At 50.6% G+C, this 18,139-nt stretch overlaps 1 protein-coding gene across 1 annotated transcript; it reads right to left on the bottom strand.

Annotated features, from left to right (window-relative positions):
• Nucleotides 1-4,288: 4,288 nt before the first annotated feature.
• On the bottom strand, nucleotides 4,289-13,390 carry Ca7 (carbonic anhydrase 7). The gene is made up of 7 exons (XM_050144175.1): nucleotides 13,267-13,390; nucleotides 10,626-10,823; nucleotides 6,696-6,814; nucleotides 6,222-6,317; nucleotides 6,057-6,119; nucleotides 5,446-5,601; nucleotides 4,289-5,009 (listed from the first exon to the last, which is right to left on the bottom strand). The coding sequence occupies exons 1-7, from the start codon at nucleotides 13,304-13,306 to the stop codon at nucleotides 4,887-4,889; spliced, it is 795 nt and encodes a 264-aa protein (XP_050000132.1). The 5' UTR covers nucleotides 13,307-13,390; the 3' UTR covers nucleotides 4,289-4,886.
• Nucleotides 13,391-18,139: the final 4,749 nt, after the last annotated feature.

The raw sequence follows: 18,139 nt of genomic DNA, 5'->3' as shown, positions 1-18,139 counted from the left end.
GTTAGCAGTCCTTGACTACTAGATTTCTGGGGTTGCCACGGTCCTCAGCCAGAAGAGAAAACCTCTACTTGGCAGTTCCCAAACCCTGCAAGGTCTGGGCAAGAACCCCAAACCCAGACCTCCTCTTAGTGAATCCACGCTGTGGGCAAGAGCTACTGATGCTCCATCAGCTACGCGTGGTCTCCACCACTGGGGCTTCCATCCCTTTGCAGTGATGCTAGCTGTTTTGGTCTGGGCCCACCCTCCAGGAAATCTTCCCAGGCTGATCAAGTTTTCTCAACTTAGGCAGGCTCTTTCTTGGGGACACTGCCACCCCATCAGTCCCCAGCAGCCACCTGTGATCATTTCCTTGCCAAGTCTTGATTTTTCTACTTGGGATCAAGCAAGTGTTCTGCCAGGTCCTGAAGCGGGGCCAGCAGGGCTGGAGCGAAATAGGGGGATGGAGATGTTTCCTGGATGAGGCCGGCCTGGCACTGGAGACAGCTTGACACTAAATGACAAAGGCTGTTCTTGTGAAGGAGACAAAACTCCAGAGCAGGTCTGGTTCCTTCCTGCTACCACTTTCAGGCCCAGAGAGTCTTCCCGGAAGCTGCCAGCAGATAATCCTGTGATGAGTGACCACTTAAGACTGCACCATTTAATGCGATCCCCATTGGCAGACAGCGGTGACTCTCTTGAGCCTTTGAAATACATACAGCTCCTTCGACTGTCCAAGGAAACACACATAGAAAGTCCAAAAGAGCACACATAGCACACCAGATACTAAAGGTTAATTCAGAAAATAATGTAAAATATCTCAATAATAGTTGATGTTGATGAGACATAAAATTAAGTAATTTGGGATATAGTTTAGGTTAAAATAAAATATGTTTTATTCTCGTGGCAGTGGTGAGAACCGAGCTCAGGGCCTTAGGCAACTGGGCAATTGCTCTGCTGCTGAGCTACACCTCCAACTCTAAGCTTTATTATTAAAATGAGTTGTTTGACTTGTTTTTAGCATGCTTGAATTCCGAGGTTCAATCTCCTGCACTAAACCAAGAGACTGTTTCCGTTTACATTTTTATGTAGTTATAGGAAAATTTGGAGCTGCAGATGAGGCTCACATTGTGCCGTTTCAATTTTACGGAGGAGGAAACACGTTTCAGAGAGATTGAGGGACATGTTCTACAATGTCTGCTCCAGGGTTTGTGTCCCCAAGGGACAAATGCCTTCCCCAAGCCCTGCTGTGGCTAGGGAAACAAATGCCAGAATGTTTGTTGCTCAGAGTCACCCTGCTCCCCTTCTCCCTGACCGTGACAATCAGTAGTACGTTCTGTGTTTGAGGGCAGCTTCCAAGTTGCTGCTGAGAGCCATGGGTGTTGCAAGTTCCCCAAGAAGTCCAGGTTTGACTGATATATTGTTTGACTTTCCTCTCTGTCCTCAGCCAACTCCACCTATGGCTAAAGGTCCTCTGCTACTTCAGCCCCTATCAGCTCGGCAACCAAGTGGGGTTCCCCTTCCAGACAGTAAATCTTGTGAGGTTCCTCGCTACCTCACAAGACAGGAGCATCCTAGAGGGCGGGTGTCCTCAAGCTGCTCAGTGCACAGGGAATATTCCCAGGCTTCTGCAGCAGCCGCTGCAACAGCAACCACGACACTGGGAGAAAGTTCTTCGTAAGAAGAGCTCCAGGAGGTGTTAGCTTCATGGCTGTACACCTGCTTTGGGGTCCTGGACTTTGTTCCTCTGTAAGGTATTTGGGAGGGCAGCCTATGGCCCTAGACTGGACACAGATTCAATTATGCCTGTGCCCTCCATGGGCCTGTGTCTCTGACGCCCACCCTGACTATCCAGGGAAGGCTTCTCTAGCTATTGTGAGCAAGCAGAATCTATCTTGTCTTGTATCCTTGAAATGAACCAAGGAGCTTGCTCTGGATGAAGAGTCCAGACCCAGTAATAGGTCCCTAGAGGCCAAGTTTGCTGGAAGCGTTTGGGATCCAGATGGGCCATCCCATTTAGATATAAAAGGGTCAGATTTTAGGCTGTGATTATAACATAAGGAGGCCACATTGGGTTTTTAAATAGTTTTAAATTTGAAAAAAATGAATTAAGAGAAAGGACTTGTGGAGTGAGGATTCTTGGCAGCCTTGGGATAATTATAAAACCAGCTCCAATTTTCCAAGTCCTTAACAGTGCCAAGCCTGAGGTGCCACAGTCCCCAGAAGGACTGGACAAGGTCTCCGGCACACCCATCAGAATTCGACTATTCTGCCTCCTCCAGGAGGCCACCATCATGCCCACTTACATCCAGATGCTCGGTGGACAGCAAGAGAGAGGTCAGACAGATCATTTCAACCCCTGCTGTGCCACATGTCCTCATACCTCACCTGTAAAATGAGGGTAACGGCAATTCTCAGGCAGCAGGGAGGGGGCTGGACCTCTGCCGAGGGTCCTTGGCTGCTCTTGCAGTTCATATTGCTAGTGTGGCTAGGTTTACTTCCCCTTTGCCAGAGCCACCTGCCCATAACTGGGAAAAAGCTACCTTCAGACTCCTCCACTCCCCTTTGCTCCTGAAACCCAGAGAAAGAAACCAGCCTGAAGTCAGGGACACAGCTGTGCCTGGCCCTGTGTAAGGCAGCCACTGCAGAGGGGCCTCCTTACCCTCAACCACGCTGGAGGCGGATGGGCCCTGAACTTGGGAACAAGAGGTGCAAAAGAGTAAGCCTTCCTCTTCTTTTTCCTTTTTCTCTCTGCCCATCCCTTCTTCCCTTTCTTCTTCCTCTCTCTCCTTCTCTCTTTCTTTTTATAGCACTGTGGACTGAACCTAGGCCTTATGCACGCTCGGTAAGTGTTATGTCTAAGCTATACCTCCAGCCCTCTTTTCACTCTGATTTCTTACTTATTCTCTGGAAATTTCACACACGCATACAGTGTATTTTGATCTCATCCGTCTTCTCCAATTACCCACCTCAAACTCCCTCGGGACCCACCAATCCATCTCACTCCCAACATCAAGTCGTTATTATTAATAGTCCACCAAGTCCAATTAATGTTGACTGCATGAGGCTGGCCGTGGAACCACACGCTGACTCATAAGCAACCAGCTAGCTGGCTAGTGAGAGTCTCCCCAATAAAAGTGACTCCCTCTCATATCAGCCAGCAACTGCCTATAGTGCCCCAGAGAGGGCCGGCACCTGGGACCCCTCTCTCCTCCTTTGGCTTTCTATCTTGAGACAGTCTTACTGGGTTGCCAGGCTGCCTTTGAGTTTGCAGTCCAGGCAGATCTAGAACTCACTCTTCCGCTTCAGCCTCTGGAGTTGCTGGGACTCCATGCCTATACCACCAAGCCTGGCAAGTTCCCCTTCTAACCTTCCAGAATTCAAAGTCAGAGGCCCAAGGCCCAGAGGTACCCTGAGACCAGAAGTGTCTTTTTAGTCTAATGAAAATGACAAGAGCGAGGGTGACCTGCCCTCAGCCTCTGCCAGCCCTGCTCTCTGCCAGGATCTTCCTCCCCAAGTGCCCCGCAGCTGTCCCTCCCTTGCTTTTGCTGCACTGGTCCCTATCCTGTGTCCTCAGCCCTTTACTCCTCACTCCTGCCTCCCTGGGATCGCAATGCTCACCAAGACTCTGAACCCCAATGTGAGCAGCCACAGGCATTCCCTGCAAGAGAAGGAAGTACTTCTGATGTAAATTTAAGGGAACACGCATTTTCAGGTTTTCGAAAATACAAAGTTTAGACCTAGATTTTATGCCACCTCAAATGTTCCTTCCAGGGCTGGTGAATATGGACAGCTAACGCAATCAGTTCCTCTTAGGATTCGGTCCCACCCCCTGGGCACATTCTCTGGGGGCATTCTCTGATCTCTTCTTTCTCGCCTGTCCTCACTGTCTCCGCGCTACTGGCCACCACTTCCTCTTCACTCCGTGGGAATCGGTCCCATTTGCACACCTGGCCCTGCCCATGACTCCTCAGTAGTCTGGGCCCTCCCCACAAACCCTTGCCCTGTGGATCAACCCTACAGCCAGTTAGGCTGTCACCTGGGAACACCACACCTGCCCTCTCCTCTACCTCACACATGCTGCTCTTCCTTTCTGCCTTGGAATACTGGCTAGAATTACATTTCTTCTTCCAAAAGGGAGTCTCTCCTTCCTTCTGCTTCCATCAGCTACTGCCCAGTGCTGGTCCCTCCTTGACTCACTACCGCCGGCTCCCCACAGCCTAGAACAGTACTGGACAGAGCAGAGGCACTCAGGGGAGTTTGTTCCATGAATAAATGACTTTATTTGTTAGTACATGAATGGATTGTTATGTAGGTGGCTTTGGTGGCTGGGTAGGAGGAACAAAGGGAGACAGTGTATAAGCTATAGCCAGGGCCTGCCCGTGGCAGCATGTGGCTGGAGGAGGCCACATCACCTCCAGCATCTGGGTGCTATTTTAATGGCCTGGCAGTGAGGTGCATGTATGGCAGAGGCCTGCAAAAGAGGTAATGCAGAGTGGGCAGCTCTGCCCACCTCTAGTTATTGCTTGAGTCTTTATGGTAGAGACAGCTGCCTACCCCAGGGAGCTGTGTCTTGGCCATCACAGTGTGAGCTCCAGTTTGGGCTGCTGACACAGCCAGCAGGAAAGACAAGAGGACATTCCTAGGGGCCTCCTTTGGGTCTTGGGGAACAGAGGCAGCCCAGGCTTGGACTCTGCTCAGTTCCTGTTCTTCCAGCTCCCCAGGGAAGCAGAAGGGTACCTCCAACTCCAGAGTCCCATCAAGAACCCTCTGATGTGGCTAAGGAGCAAGCCAGCTGAAGGAGGGCCCACAGCACCCTCAGGGAGCGAGCCTCAGATGGTTCGGTGTCCGCTGACATGGAAGCCCTTGGGAAGATGGTGCCCCAGTGGCTGGCTGGGCAGGTGGGAAGCTCAGGCCTGGAAGGATGCTCTGACCACTCGGCCCTTCAGCGGCTGTGGTGGCCGGAAGTTGTTTACCATGTGGATCCTGTCATCGTCCTCGGAGGTGAAAAGCAAGCTCCGAAATTTCTCCATCTTTAAGACAAAAAGGATGGTCATGGCAGGGGTGGGTGCTGTTTTCCTCTATAACCCCAGCTGCTGCTCAGGGAACTCTGCCCTACTTCTGCTTGGCTTCACTCTCTCTACCCTTAGTTATCTGTTTTCTACCCGGTCCCTGAACAAGGAACTAGAAGGCTAGCTCCAAGCACGTCTAGTGGAGGCGTTTGGGCCATTGGAACTTCTGACTACAACACACTAAGAGTGATGCCAGGACCAGGTTTCTTCCCTTCTTGCCATGGTTGGGTCCTCAGCACTAGCAACCAAACTTACATCAGTTCAAAAAAACCTTCGGTTTGGTGGTCAAAGATGAGAGTCCCATGGGAGGGCCCAGACCACATCTTGCTGGTTGGGAGTTACCCTACCATGGCTGAGATCTGAATGCTCCTACTCCTGGAACTCTGGGAGGACTCACCTGCCTCTCAGAGATTCTGATGGGCTCCCGGAGCACAATCCAAGTAACACTCTCGCTGAGCGGGGGTGTGGTCAGGGAGCCGGGATAGGTCCAGTAGTGCCGGCTGGTGGGCAGGAGGCACTTGGGGTTGAAATAGTTGAACTGGGCCTTGGTATCCTGGGCAGGATGGGAACCCAGGAATTAGAACGAAGCTCCTCCCAAGATCAGCCCAGCCACTTCCTTGCTTATTGCTGTCTGCAGGATTTGGGCCTCTCCTTGATATGATGATGCAAATTATGAGCAAATATCCGTGACCCCAAGTGCCACCTCCCAGCCAGGGCCAGGCCCCCTCGTTTGCTTACATGTAAAAGCTGTGGCTTTGGGGGCTCTCTGGTCATCGTTTGGATGCCCTCGCTGGGGCCAGGTAGCAGGACCACTATCCATACAACCAGTACTTTATACATACCCTACCAAGTTGTATGTTAGGCACCCGTGGGTGATGAAGACCCTCATCCTGGGTCTCAGCCAGAGGTGCTGCCAGAATGCAAAAGTGAAGTGGGCCACTCCATGAGCCAGTCTCCCCCATGCTCTCTCCCCAGCTGGCCGCTCTAGAAAGGAACCCCTGGTCTCACCTTAAACCGAACCATGTAGAGTGCATCTGTCAGGCGGTTCATGCTGGGGTGCTCATCTCCTGTCTGTCAGGGAGAAGACGGTGTGAGCCCCCAATCCCTTCATTCTAAAACTAAGGAGCACATGCACCTCCACACTCTTCTTCACCCCGAGGATCCACCACCCACCTCCAGGAAGACACCGACCACAGCCAGGCCATCAGGGGCTGCAGCCGCCTCTCCAAAAGTGCTGTACTTCTTGGCATTCCAGTGGACCAGATGTAGCTGGAGAGGCAAAAAGAAGCTAAGCAAGGCCAGGGCTGAGTGCCTCCAGAAGCAGCGAGGGGCATGAAATCTGTCTCCCCATGCTCTCTCTGGAAGAGGCAGGGCTGCAAGCCTCCTTATCTCGGGATCCTAGGGAGCCCCTAGAGAACAACAGGTAGCATCCATTCCACTCTAGATCTCTAGGTCCTTCCAGAACACTCCAGGATGTGTTCAGGAGTGTGGACAGCATGCAGATGGGGAGAGGGTCTCTCCCAAAGGCCCTGGGTGCATTTCCACAGGTTCTCCAGAGCCCTTTCCCCAGGCATCTTTGAGCCCCCACCCGGTCCCATACACCTTCCTTCCCCAGGCAGCAGAGAGATGCAGCAAAAAAGACCTCACCTCGCTGGGGAAGGACTTGCCGTCCACCGTGTGCTCTGAGCCCACATCATGCTTCTTGCCCCAGTGGAAGTGGAGCTGCTTGAGACGATAGGGCCCTTCCAAGGGTCCCCCGGTCACCACTGTGGGTAGAAGAAGGATGTGACAGTCAATATGGGAAATCACTTAACTAGGTGGCTGGGCTGGCAATGTGTGTGTGTGTGTGTGTGTGTGTGTGTGTGTGTGTTTGTTTGTGTGTATGAGAGAAGAGGGGAGTTGGGGATCAAACACAGGGCTTTATGCATGTTGACAAGCACTTTATTGATGAACTATATCTCCAACCAAGGGCTCCATACTTTATCAATTTTGACCATGTTGAGGATTGAACCCAGAGCCTCAAATATGCTAGGCAAGCACTCTACCACTGAGCTATCTCTCACCCTTTTTGGACTTTTTTTTCATTTTGAGGTAGGGACTTATTAAGTTTCTAGGCTCAGTTCTAACTTATTATCCCCCTGACTCTGCCTCCAGAGTAGCTAAGACTACAGGCTTATACTACTAAACCTGGTTAGAGGCTATAGTTTCCATATGGAAAACCTGATGGATAGGATGTGGGTCTGTCCTACCAGTCCCTACAGTCTGACCCCCAGTCTGGGTCAAGGCAGAAGATGTGATAGCCTTCTGGGTAGAGGGCTTTGCACTGGTTCCTCCTCCCAAGTCCTGCCAGGTTTTTTGTAGACTGGGCTCCCGCCTCTCAGACTCTTTGTTCCCACTAACAATGGGCCTCCTATGTCTGGGGTCCAGACCCAAGGCTGAGTTGGAACAATTATTTTGTCTACTATTTTAGTAGCTCAGGAGGGACAGGATTTATTTGGGGGCCAATTTCGTCTTACTTTTATTATTTATTTTGGGGACAAGTTCTCACTATGTAGATTGGGCTGGCCTTGAACTTTCAGAGATCAACTTGCCTCTGCCTCCAAGTACAGGGATTAAAGGAGTATGACATCATGCTTGTTTGGACATATTTTATAAAGGAGGAAAATGGGACAAAACGAGGCGCCGAGCTATAGTGCAAGTCCACAGCTTCTGTGTCCCAAACTCCTAGCCACCAACCAGGCTTCATTGCTTCCCTACAACCAGGAGCCTTGCCAGAACATGGCATTGCCTTGGAACAGGAGGCCAGCTCCTGGGAGTCCCTACCCTCCCAGCCAGTCTCAGGGCCTCCCAGGACCGGCCCCTGTACAAATGGCCTGTTTGGAGGGCCCCAGCCATGCTGATTTTGTGTCTCTCTCACCTTGATAGCTGATGATCTAGGGCTACGCATCAGGCCTCTTGAGACTGATAGAATTTCCAGCTGAAAGGGATCTGTTTGGTGGAGAGGCCCCAGCTAGGCCTGAATGTGAGCTCCTAGATCAAGTGACATCTAAGCTCGGAGTTCTACCAGGCCCCTTTATTATGGGTGATCAGGACAAAATCCAGAGGCCCGTCTCTGCTGCCCTGCCTCATGTTAGAAACAGGCTATCTAGGGCCATAGTACAACAGGTTGACAGAAAGAGTCAGGGCTTGGTGGTGGCTCTGCACAGAATCCTAGGCTGCTCTGTGTCTGAGAGGCTTCTGGGTCCATCTGTAGTGTTTCTCTCCTAGAACCCTACAGGATGGTGGGATAGCGCCAGGGGTGTCTCCCTTCTCGCTTTCTCTGGTTCACTGTAAACTCTCTGTGTATTTTGGTGCTCCGCGGATAAATTAGCCCATTTGACCTCCGGAGTAACCTACAGCGGGTGGTGGCAGAGTCCCATCTCTCTTCCTCTTTCCACCAACTCTCTGACTTCTCTGGCCTGGCAGGGAAGTAGGGCCCCAGTCAGGCTTCTCACGTGGGCCCTCAGACCAGTTATACAAAAACTCACTAAAGACTTGCCTAAGGCCTCTACCTAGGGATTTACCTTTGAGACCTGGATTCTGGTCCTAAGGCAAAGAGGCATGTTTGAGTTGAACCACTGAAGACTGTTCAAAGGGACAACCATGGAAATTGCTCCTCCATGTCATTCATGGCCATCCTGGGTCCCATTGTTGCCTTCCCAAGGCTCTGGATAAAAGACTTTGCTTAGAATCCAAAACAAGGTAACATACCATCTGTCTTTTCTAAGGCTCTGCTTGGCTTCCTTCTGCAGGAAGGACTATGGCTGAGCCTCTTTTCCTTTCACTGCCTCCCAAGGAACTCAGAGATAAGTAACTAATGTCATTCTCTTTAGGAAAGGCAGGGCTTTTCTTTTCTCTTGATTTTCTGTTTGACAGATAAGTTCTCTTGAGTGCTTTCATTGAGAAGTGGGTAGGGAGGAGTGAAAAACAAGAATGATATTTCCTTACATAAAGAAACCCTCGGCCTGGCAGTGGTGGTGCACGCCTTTAATCCCAGCACTCGGGAGGCAGAGGCATGCGGATCTCTGTGAGTTCGAGGCCAGCCTGGTCTACAAGAGCTAGTTCTAGGATAGGAACCAAAAAGCTATGGAGAAACCCTGTCTCGAAAAATCCAAAAAAAAAAAAAAAAAAAGAAAAGAAAAGAAAAAAGAAAAAGAAACCCTCACAGGTCCTCTTCTTACCCAACTCTCTCCCTCACAGACCCTGTGATGAGAGCAAGATTTCTTCAATAGAGCATATTCCTAAGGCCTCTGTCAGGGAAATTATCTTGGAAACCTGGACTCTGGTCCTAAAGCAAAGAGGCCTGGGAAGGCACGGCCACAATTTCCTGCAAGCTTCACTCTGGTCCATGATGGTGAGGACCTTGAAGGTCATGGATGAACTGAAGAGACCTATGAAGTTGGAGCAGGCATCTTCTGGCCTACAAACTGCTCCTTCACAAACTGTCATCTAGACCCCTTGTCCTGAGTCTGGGCTCTGTGTGAAGGCTTTGTCTAGGGTCAGTATAAATGGTGCTTTGTCTTCTGCTCCTGGGGGTCTCCTAGGCTTTCTCCCCTCTGCAGCAAGGACAGAGGCTTACTGAGCATTTGATAACCCAGCTAATGAGGGGAGGGTGTTTTAGGCTGGGTCACTAGCCTTGGTTGGTCTTGAACTCACTATGGAGCCAAGGATAACCTTGAACTTTTATCCTCCTGCTTCCAGTTCCAGAGTTGTGGGATTACAGTTGTGTACCACTGAACCTGGGTTTTATGAGATGCAGGGGCTCAAACCCAGGGCCTTGTGCATTCTAAATAAGCATTGTACCAACTGAGCTGTATCCCCAGGGCCTTGTGCATGCTGGGTAAGTGCTCAACCACTGAGCCCCGGCTATGGCAATGGGTTCTTGGGAAGGCTAAATAATAAGAATTTGCCTGAATTCATCCATCCATCCTTTCTTTCTTTTGTTTGTTTATTTGAGATGGGGTTTTCCCATGTAGCCCTGGCTGTCCTAAAACTGGCTCTGCAGTAGACCAAGCTGACCTCAAACTCAGAGATCTGCCTGCATCTGTCTCCCAAGGGCTGGGATTAAAGGTGTGTGCCACTACTGCCCATGTGAGGTTGCCTGAGTTCTATCAAATGTAACCTGGTACAAAGAGCACCTCAGTCTCCTCCTCTTTCTTTGGGCCTGGTCTGATCTCAGGGAAGATGGCTTGGCCCTAGGCCACAAGCAGGACAGTGAGAGGCTAGGAATGAAAACAAAGATGATTTGAAGCTCTGAGAGGAAGGGAAGGAAGGGAGTTAGCATTTTGTGAGCATCTGTCTCATGCAGCACTACAACCGTCCCATCAGATTTTTCGAGTGCCCCCTCTATGACCCTAGAGAATACTGTCGCTCCGTTTTATGCAGTGAGAGACTGAGACTGAGCTCTGGGCTTCACTGCAGTTGGTGAGAAGTAGAGTTTCACTTCCCTACCACAGCATGCTGCCCCTCCTAAGATTGCCCCACCCATGGTGAGGACACGGAAGGGATTTGTGCCAGATTTTGGTTGAGGCCACTTACCGGTTCTGTCATCACTGTCATTGAAGTCCACCTGGACAGAGTGGCCATTGTTGGTGATGCTGAGGGACATGCAGGCCTCATAGAAAAGCTCCAGTGGCTGCAGGCTGGGCGAATATACTGCCTGGCTGGACACGATATTGATGGGTGACTGGCGGTCTCCCTGGGCAATGGGATAGAGCTTGTGCCAGTTTGAAGGACCTATAGGTACAAAGGGAAGGGTCAAGGACTCAGATCAGCCAAGGTGTGAGCTGAAGGATGCTCAACGGGTGTGGGGGGGGCACAAACCCCGAATTCTAATCCCACCTCTGCCACTTCTTGATTTCATTACCTTGTCCGGGAAACAGCCCCCAAAACCCTCCCATTCCTTTCCCTAGCACTGCTAGGAGCCCAGAGAAGCACTGTAGGGCAGGGAACGTTACATAGCCGCAGACTCAGAGGTGATTCCAGATAGAAAATCCACCCAGCCCCCAGAAAACACTCAGAGAGACCCTTGGGCATCCGAAGCCACTCTACTATACCTGACCCCATCAGGAAGTTAGCCTCTTCCTTGTACCCTGAGGGACTTAGTGCAAATCAACCTGACTTTCAGTAGGTGACATGTTTTCTCCCCACAGCCACGACTTTATGAGGTAGAAGCCAGCATGATGTCCATGCCATAGATGAGAAACTGAGGACCAGTCATGCATGCTCACACATGCACACATGCACTGGTATAAACACATAGTATGTGTATGGACTGCCTCTTCCTGTCTTCCCCATATATGCGCTGACAAGTCCATACAGATCCTCCTATGTACAGACATGTAGGCATAAAATATGCAGTGACCTGAGCTCACCAGATCAAGAAGGTCCAAGCTTTCCCTGCCCGCCAGCCTTGCTGATTACATCTGACACACACATATGCACCCTCATACATAAACACCTCCTATTGGAATCCCAATGAAAGGACCACAGCAGAACACATACCCATGCACACACACACACCCAAGAGTGCATGCACATACACACACACCTGCACGCACACCCACAGGCACCCACCACCTGCCTCCCAGAGGCTCCATCTGCAGTGGGGAGGCTCAACTTCTCCCCGGGGAACATCCTGAGATGCAGTCTATTTTTAGAGCTACTGCCGGCTGGTGCTTCTCCCCCTTTTTTGGCTTCTTAAGTTTTCCCGAGAAAACAGCAGCAGGTGCCGACAGAGCTGTGTCCCCAATGGATGACTCAGAATGGTGGCCCAGCCTTACTGGGTTATTTTTGAAGTCCTGTGAGCGCTGCCGCATTTGGGCACCTCTGTCCTCTGTCCTTCCCTGCCCAAAGGTGGATCGCCCAGATCTGACTGGGTGAGGGGTAGGTACCCGAAGACAACAAGCTGTTCATGATGTTCAAGGCACAGGGCTAGAGGACAGCGCTAGCAGGAAGGTTAGGGACAGGGCACTGAGACTACGGGGGCGGTGGGGGTGGGGGAAGGCACTTAAAAGCAGATCCAATACATGCAGGGGGAAGACCGTCTTTCATCAACCTGGCTTTTCTCTGCCTCTTTCTCCATCTCTGCCTGCCTCTGTCACTTTCTTTAACCCTGAATGTCTCTGTCCAGTTTAGTATGTCCAAATCTGAGGTTCCCCTGCCAAAACACGATTCTTTGTTTCGGTGGGGGGAATCCCCGACAGGACAGAAACCGCAGCATTTACGGGATTCCCTCTGGTCAGCTTCCTAACCTACAGAATAGTCCAGTATGTTCGCTCTCCCACACACAAAGTGACTATCCCTAGAAAAAGTGGGGCCAGAGGAATAGTAGTACCCCTCCAGCACTTGCTCCCCTCTCCACTTGCCCTGCCTGGGTTCCCCCTCCTGACAGTCACGATCTTGGGTGATCAACCTTCTTCTCTGGGAAATGGAGAAGCCTTTGCTTGGCCCACACCCTATCTCTTCTTGGCAAGAAACTCGCCCAAAGGGAACTGACCTGCCCCATACCCACACTCAAGCTGTGGCTTCCTCCATCCTCCCTCTGCACACCAAAGAAACTGAGGCAGAATGGAGGAGCGGTCCTAGCCAGACCTGGCATCCATGGTCCCACTCACGTAGGATGCGCTTAAACACTCTACCGGGTATAGACACCCAGACATTCCTGTGTGTCCCCAGGTGCCCTCCCGCTTTCCTCGCATACCAGCCTGCAACGCTGCTTGGACACTCCAGCGGAAACTCTCTCGCGGGGACACCGAGCCCAGTTCCCGAGAGGTTCCCGCATACCCGCTGTGCGCGCTCCCCGCAATGACACCCGCTCATGGCGCTGCGACGTGGCAAACCCCCTCCCACCGCCGTCGCCCTGAGCCACCTGCAAGCGCTGCGCACGCCGGGGGAGAGAGAGTGCGGGGCCGGGTGGGAGCCAGCGCTGCAGTCCCGCGCCGCGCGGAGGCGGCAACAAGACGCGCACAGCTACCAAGGGTTCGTTGGCGGGCCCGGGGCGCAACGCGGACTTTGCTCCCGGATCAGAGGAAGCAAGGCAAGAGTCGGATTTGGAGGACTGCACAAGAGAGAGGTCCGGGTGGGTTCTGGAGCGCGGGGCTTGAGGGTTCCGAAAACCTGGTCGGAAGAGCGGGTCGCAGCGAACCCAGCTGGGAGAGAACCAGGGGTCTGCGCCTACCGTCGTCCTGGCCGTAGCCCCAACAGTGGTGGCCGGTCATGCCGCTGCTGTCCCCGCGGCGGTGCACCTGCCGGATCCGCTCCGTCCGCTTGCTCCGTCTGCGGCTCCGGCCCCGCTTGCTGCGGTGGAGCAGCCTCTTAAAGTGGCGGCAGGCGGGAGGAGCGGTTCCCCAGGGACCCGCCCCCCACCCCCCAACAGTGCAAGAGAGGCTGGTCCTGCCCTGCCCCCACCCGCACGCTGGTCAGTGAAGTCCCAAGTCGAGGTAGGAGGTCAAGAAGAGATAAGCCTATTCCTCCTTCTTATCAGCTGAGTCCCCACCACCCTCTTTCTTTTCTGCCAGCCCGTGCAGGAACTCTGGGAAAGGAGATGCTAGCTATACTGAGGACTACAGGAGTTCACTTCGCACCCTCCACCCCAGGCTTGTCTCTGGGCAGTCAGTGCCATCATTGAGGACCTGGGTTTTGGGTTCCCAAGTCTCCTGGGTTGGAAAAAAAATGTTGCACTGGTCCGCAAGTGCCCAGAACCGAAGCTTGACCTGTTTTCCAGATGCTAGGTTGGGGGCTGGGTCAAGCTTTAGGTCCTCCCTGTGATACAGACACCTCTCCAAGCCATGGTGCTTACACTGATGCTATGCAACAGTGTATTAGACTGAGGTCGGAAAGATGGGATGACTCACCCAAGGTCATCTAGCTAAAGCACCGGGGATTTATTCCCAGTTTGTCTCATTTCAGATGCTCTGAGGACAAGGGGATCCTCTGGATATGAAGAGCTGGGCACCTGGGTATAGATGTGAGGGCTAGGCATAGGATTGTCAATCTTCAAACCCTTGACCCAAGTGCAATTAGAGCCCCGAAGTACAAGTAGGAAAGAGGGGCATCAACCAGTGGGCTGGGAGGAAGCTAGACCCACTGAAGACATTATGGTGGAGTCAAGTACGAAGTCTTGCCTCCAGTGTTCCTCTGACTCTCTGTAGCCTCCCTGGTTCAGGAACATTCTGCTTGCCTTTCTAAAGCCTGCTGTTTGTGCCTCCTCTCTTTGCCTCTTCGTAGCCATCAATGCACCTGCTGGGCATTTAGGCTGTCCCCTTTGTTGTCACAGTGAAAAACCTGCCTCAGCCCAACATTTTCCCATCCACCAGCCCTGGTCCTTGCTGTAGCCTCCTCCTGGCATGCCTTCTCTCTTCCACCCACTGGCTCCAGTAGGTACCATCTGATTCATCTTAGCATGTGGCCTTGTGCCAAAGATAGGGCTTGTTTCTGGCTTGGCCTCAGCAGGCAGTTTGGGGAAGATAAACAGATGGGTGGATGGAAGGACAGACACATAGTTTTACCCAGGGCCCCTAGGCCCACGAGGAACCATGTGTAGAATCTCTCTGCTGGTCAGACGTCGACTGGGGAATACTGTTCCAGCTTCTGCTCTTGGCTGACCCTGGGAAGTATATCACCTGTTATCTCCTCATCTACCTGGCTTCCCTACGTGTCTGACACCGTCTCAAGCTCTTCTTCCAGTTCCCCAGATAAAGATGCTTCATGAATGGATAGCTAGTCAGCTGGACCGACTTCAGTGATTTGCTAGTCCTGTAAAGTTGTCCTGCTTTGACCCAAGAGCAGAAAGAGGTTCTCAATACAGATCTGACCTCAGGTAGGGGTCGAAGACTCATGTTTCAGATGTAGGGGGTGGTCTCCAAGAACAGCAAGCATGGACAGTCCATCAATATCTGTTTGTTTGAGACAGGGTTTCTCTGTGTAGCCCTGGCTGTCCTATAGAACTGGCTCTGTATATCAGGGTAGGCTTGAACTCAAAGATCTGCCTGCCTCTGCCTCCTGAGTGCTGGAATTAAAGGCATGTGCCACCACACCTGGCAATTTCAACATTATTGAAACCCTAGATCTCCAAGCCAAAACACTACCTACAGATTGGCAAGACAGTGGCCTCCAGTCTTATCTCCTAAAGCAAACCAAACACCCTGCCCCTGAAAGATTTACAATCTTCAGAATCTTTGGGTGGTACAGACTCCACTGACCCCTCCACTTCACAGCAATGGAAGTCTTTTCCATATGTATTTATGATACTTAAAGAATAATACTGGGTGGCTGGATTGCTTAGTGGTTAAGAGCACTTGTAACTCTTGCAAAGAACCCGAGTTCGATTCCTTGCACTCACACAGCAGATCACAACACTCTGCAACTCCAGTTCCAAGTGTATCTGATGCCCTCTTCTCCCTTCCTCAGGCATCAGACATGCAAGTGGTACGCACACATATATGCAGGCAAAACACCCATACACATAAAAATAAACGTTAAAAAATTAATAAGACTGGAATTCACATCGATATGCATCCAGTAGCACCTGGATAGTAACCCAGGGGAGACTTTTGCTCCATTTTACAGATGAGGCTAGCAAGGCTCAGAGAGGTTGAGTGATGGGTCAATCGTACACAGCGAATGGCAGAGTAAAGATGACAATCCAGGCTGTTGGGCTCCTCATTTAAGCCTTTTAAAATCACAGGGAGTGGATTTCACATTTGTTTCTCATTTGGCTAGACATATGCAAAGAGTCAAGGAAAGTGAGGAAGACTGTTGTGTCGATTTGAGGGAGGAGACTGAAGATGGGGAGGGTGGGGAGGGCACAAGACACAGGTGGGAAGTTCTCATTACTAACGAGTCCTTTGCACTTAGAAGGATTAGAGCACACACAGTGTATTACACCAAAGGAAAGCCCCAAATTCTTGCTCTCCTGCAAGCCATTCCTCAGTAATTTCCCCTAGTGCTGGGGATTTAGACAGGTATGAAGATCCAATGACATCTGCCCTCTTAAGGGAAGGCCCAGTGGCCCCTGCAGCCCACTCAGGTCAACCTGGGGGAGACTGTGCCCCCAATTCAGAGACCTCCAGTTCCAGTTACATGCTCTCTTTAAAGCCAAACTGATTTCTCTGATTAAGAGTTTACTATCGGCCGGGCGGTGGTGGCGCACGCCTTTAATCCCAGCACTCGGGAGGCAGAGGCAGGCGGATCTCTGTGAGTTCGAGACCAGCCTGGTCTACAAGAGCTAGTTCCAGGACAGGCTCCAAAACCACAGAGAAACCCTGTCTCGAAAAACCAAAAAAAAAAAAAAAAAAAAAAAAAAAAAAAAAAGAGTTTACTATCAATCTCAATGTCTCAAAGACATCAGTGGCTCCTGGTTTCCACTGTGGTGCAGGGGGATAAAGGATGTGGGAATACGAGAAAGGGCTGAATCAAGAGAGGGTGAGCAGCTCGCAAAGCCATGCCTCGCTTATCACACAACCTTGGCCAGGTCTCACTTCCCTTTTCCAAAGTACAGTGTTTTTGCTCTAGAGGAGAGTGACGAGTGACGGGGTTGCCCTGGCCTTGCCCATCCTACAGGGATCTCCGTGGACATGCATAGACGCAACAGATGCCCAGTGCTGCACCGAGAGGCAGAACCATGCCTCCATCTCACTCCTTGTTATATATGGGAACTGTGAGCCAGGTTTGAGTCTTTACTTTTAGTACTAAAAAGAATTTCTTGGACTTGATCCACAGCAACACACACACACACACACACACACCCCACATATAATCCCACAAGTATGAATGTATGTATGTGTAATCCCACATCAAGTATGAGTGTATGTATATGTATAGATAGATATAGATATAGATATAGATATAGATATAGATATAGATATAGATATAGATATAGATATATTATGAAGCAATGGGCTTGGATGTAGACACAGATAAACCACACAGATGTTGCCCCTACAACTTTGTGACCTGGAACAAATTGCTTCACCTCTTTGAGTCTGCATTTACATTTTATTTATTAATTAATCTATAAGATAGGAATAGAGAGCCTAGCAGACCAAAAGATGGTCAGATAGAATGGTAACCATGACTTCTGGTACCCAGAATGCAATTCTCTGTTCCTAGGATTTCTACCCTTTCCCTTTTGTGTAGTTTGTTGGAGAATCTAAAACCCCAAGCATTTCTTTTCAAATTATAGAGACACATTTCCACTGCAGAATCAGGAAAACACATGAAAGAAAATGTAAGTCACTGCATTGTCAACCCACCCCCAGCACTGCCACTGCTAATATTTTAGTGACTCTCACGCTGGGCTTTTCTACTATGTGTAAGCAGCCAAGATTACGTATATAGCCTGGTCACCAGCCTTTTTACTCACTGCCCTAAGTAAGCATGTTTCTGCCTGATTAGCCTTGGAGAACTTCACACTGACTCTTCATACACTGCGGTGGTATAAATAACACTGTGCTGAACATTCTCATTCATTCATTGTGTGTGTGTGTGTGTGTGTGTGTGTGTGAGTGTGTGTGTGTTATGACTTCCTTGGGATAAATGTCGAGAAATAAAATTACCAGATTAAATGATACACACATTGCCCAGTATCACTTTAAATGATTTGTTATTGTGTGTGCTATGCATGTGAGGAGGTTTTGGGGCATGTGCCATGACATGCATGACAGTGGAGATCAGAGGACAACTTTGGGGAGTCACTATTGGTTCTGGAGATCCAACTCAGGTCACAAGGCTTGGAAGGCACTTCTACCTGCTGAGCCATCTTGCCAATGAAAGTAACTGTTTTAAATTTATTCTGTTTTTTTTTATGTGTGCAAGCACATGTGTCCGTGTTTGTGTCTGTGTTCGTGTGTGTGTCCCCAGATGCCATGGCATATGTGTATAGGTCAGAAAACAACTCTCAGGACTCAGCTCTTTTTTCCCACCATGTGGCTATCAAACTCCAGCTGTCAAGTTCAGCATTAGGTGTTACCTGCTAAGTCATCTTGCTAACCTCCATATTTTATGATCTGTATGTCTGTCTGAGACACAGTCTCACTATGTAGCCCTGACTG

The sequence above is a fragment of the Alexandromys fortis genome, unplaced genomic scaffold (genome assembly GCF_014885135.2).
Source record: "Alexandromys fortis isolate MF-2015 unplaced genomic scaffold, M_Fortis_MF-2015_v1.1 scaffold_1, whole genome shotgun sequence".
Lineage (NCBI taxonomy): Eukaryota > Metazoa > Chordata > Mammalia > Rodentia > Cricetidae > Alexandromys > Alexandromys fortis.
The sequence above is the reverse complement of the archived record's forward strand: the minus strand, read 5'-3'. Positions and strand labels throughout refer to the sequence as shown.

Coding starts and splice junctions, on each gene's coding strand:
- Ca7 (XM_050144175.1), bottom strand. CDS start 13,306: ATGACCGGCCACCACTGTTGGGGCTACGGCCAGGACGACG. Junction 6,318..6,695: donor GCAAGTCCTTCCCCAGCGAG/GTGAGGTCTTTT, acceptor TTGCCTCTCCAG/CTACATCTGGTCCACTGGAA. Junction 6,120..6,221: donor TGGTCGGTGTCTTCCTGGAG/GTGGGTGGTGGA, acceptor TCTCCCTGACAG/ACAGGAGATGAGCACCCCAG.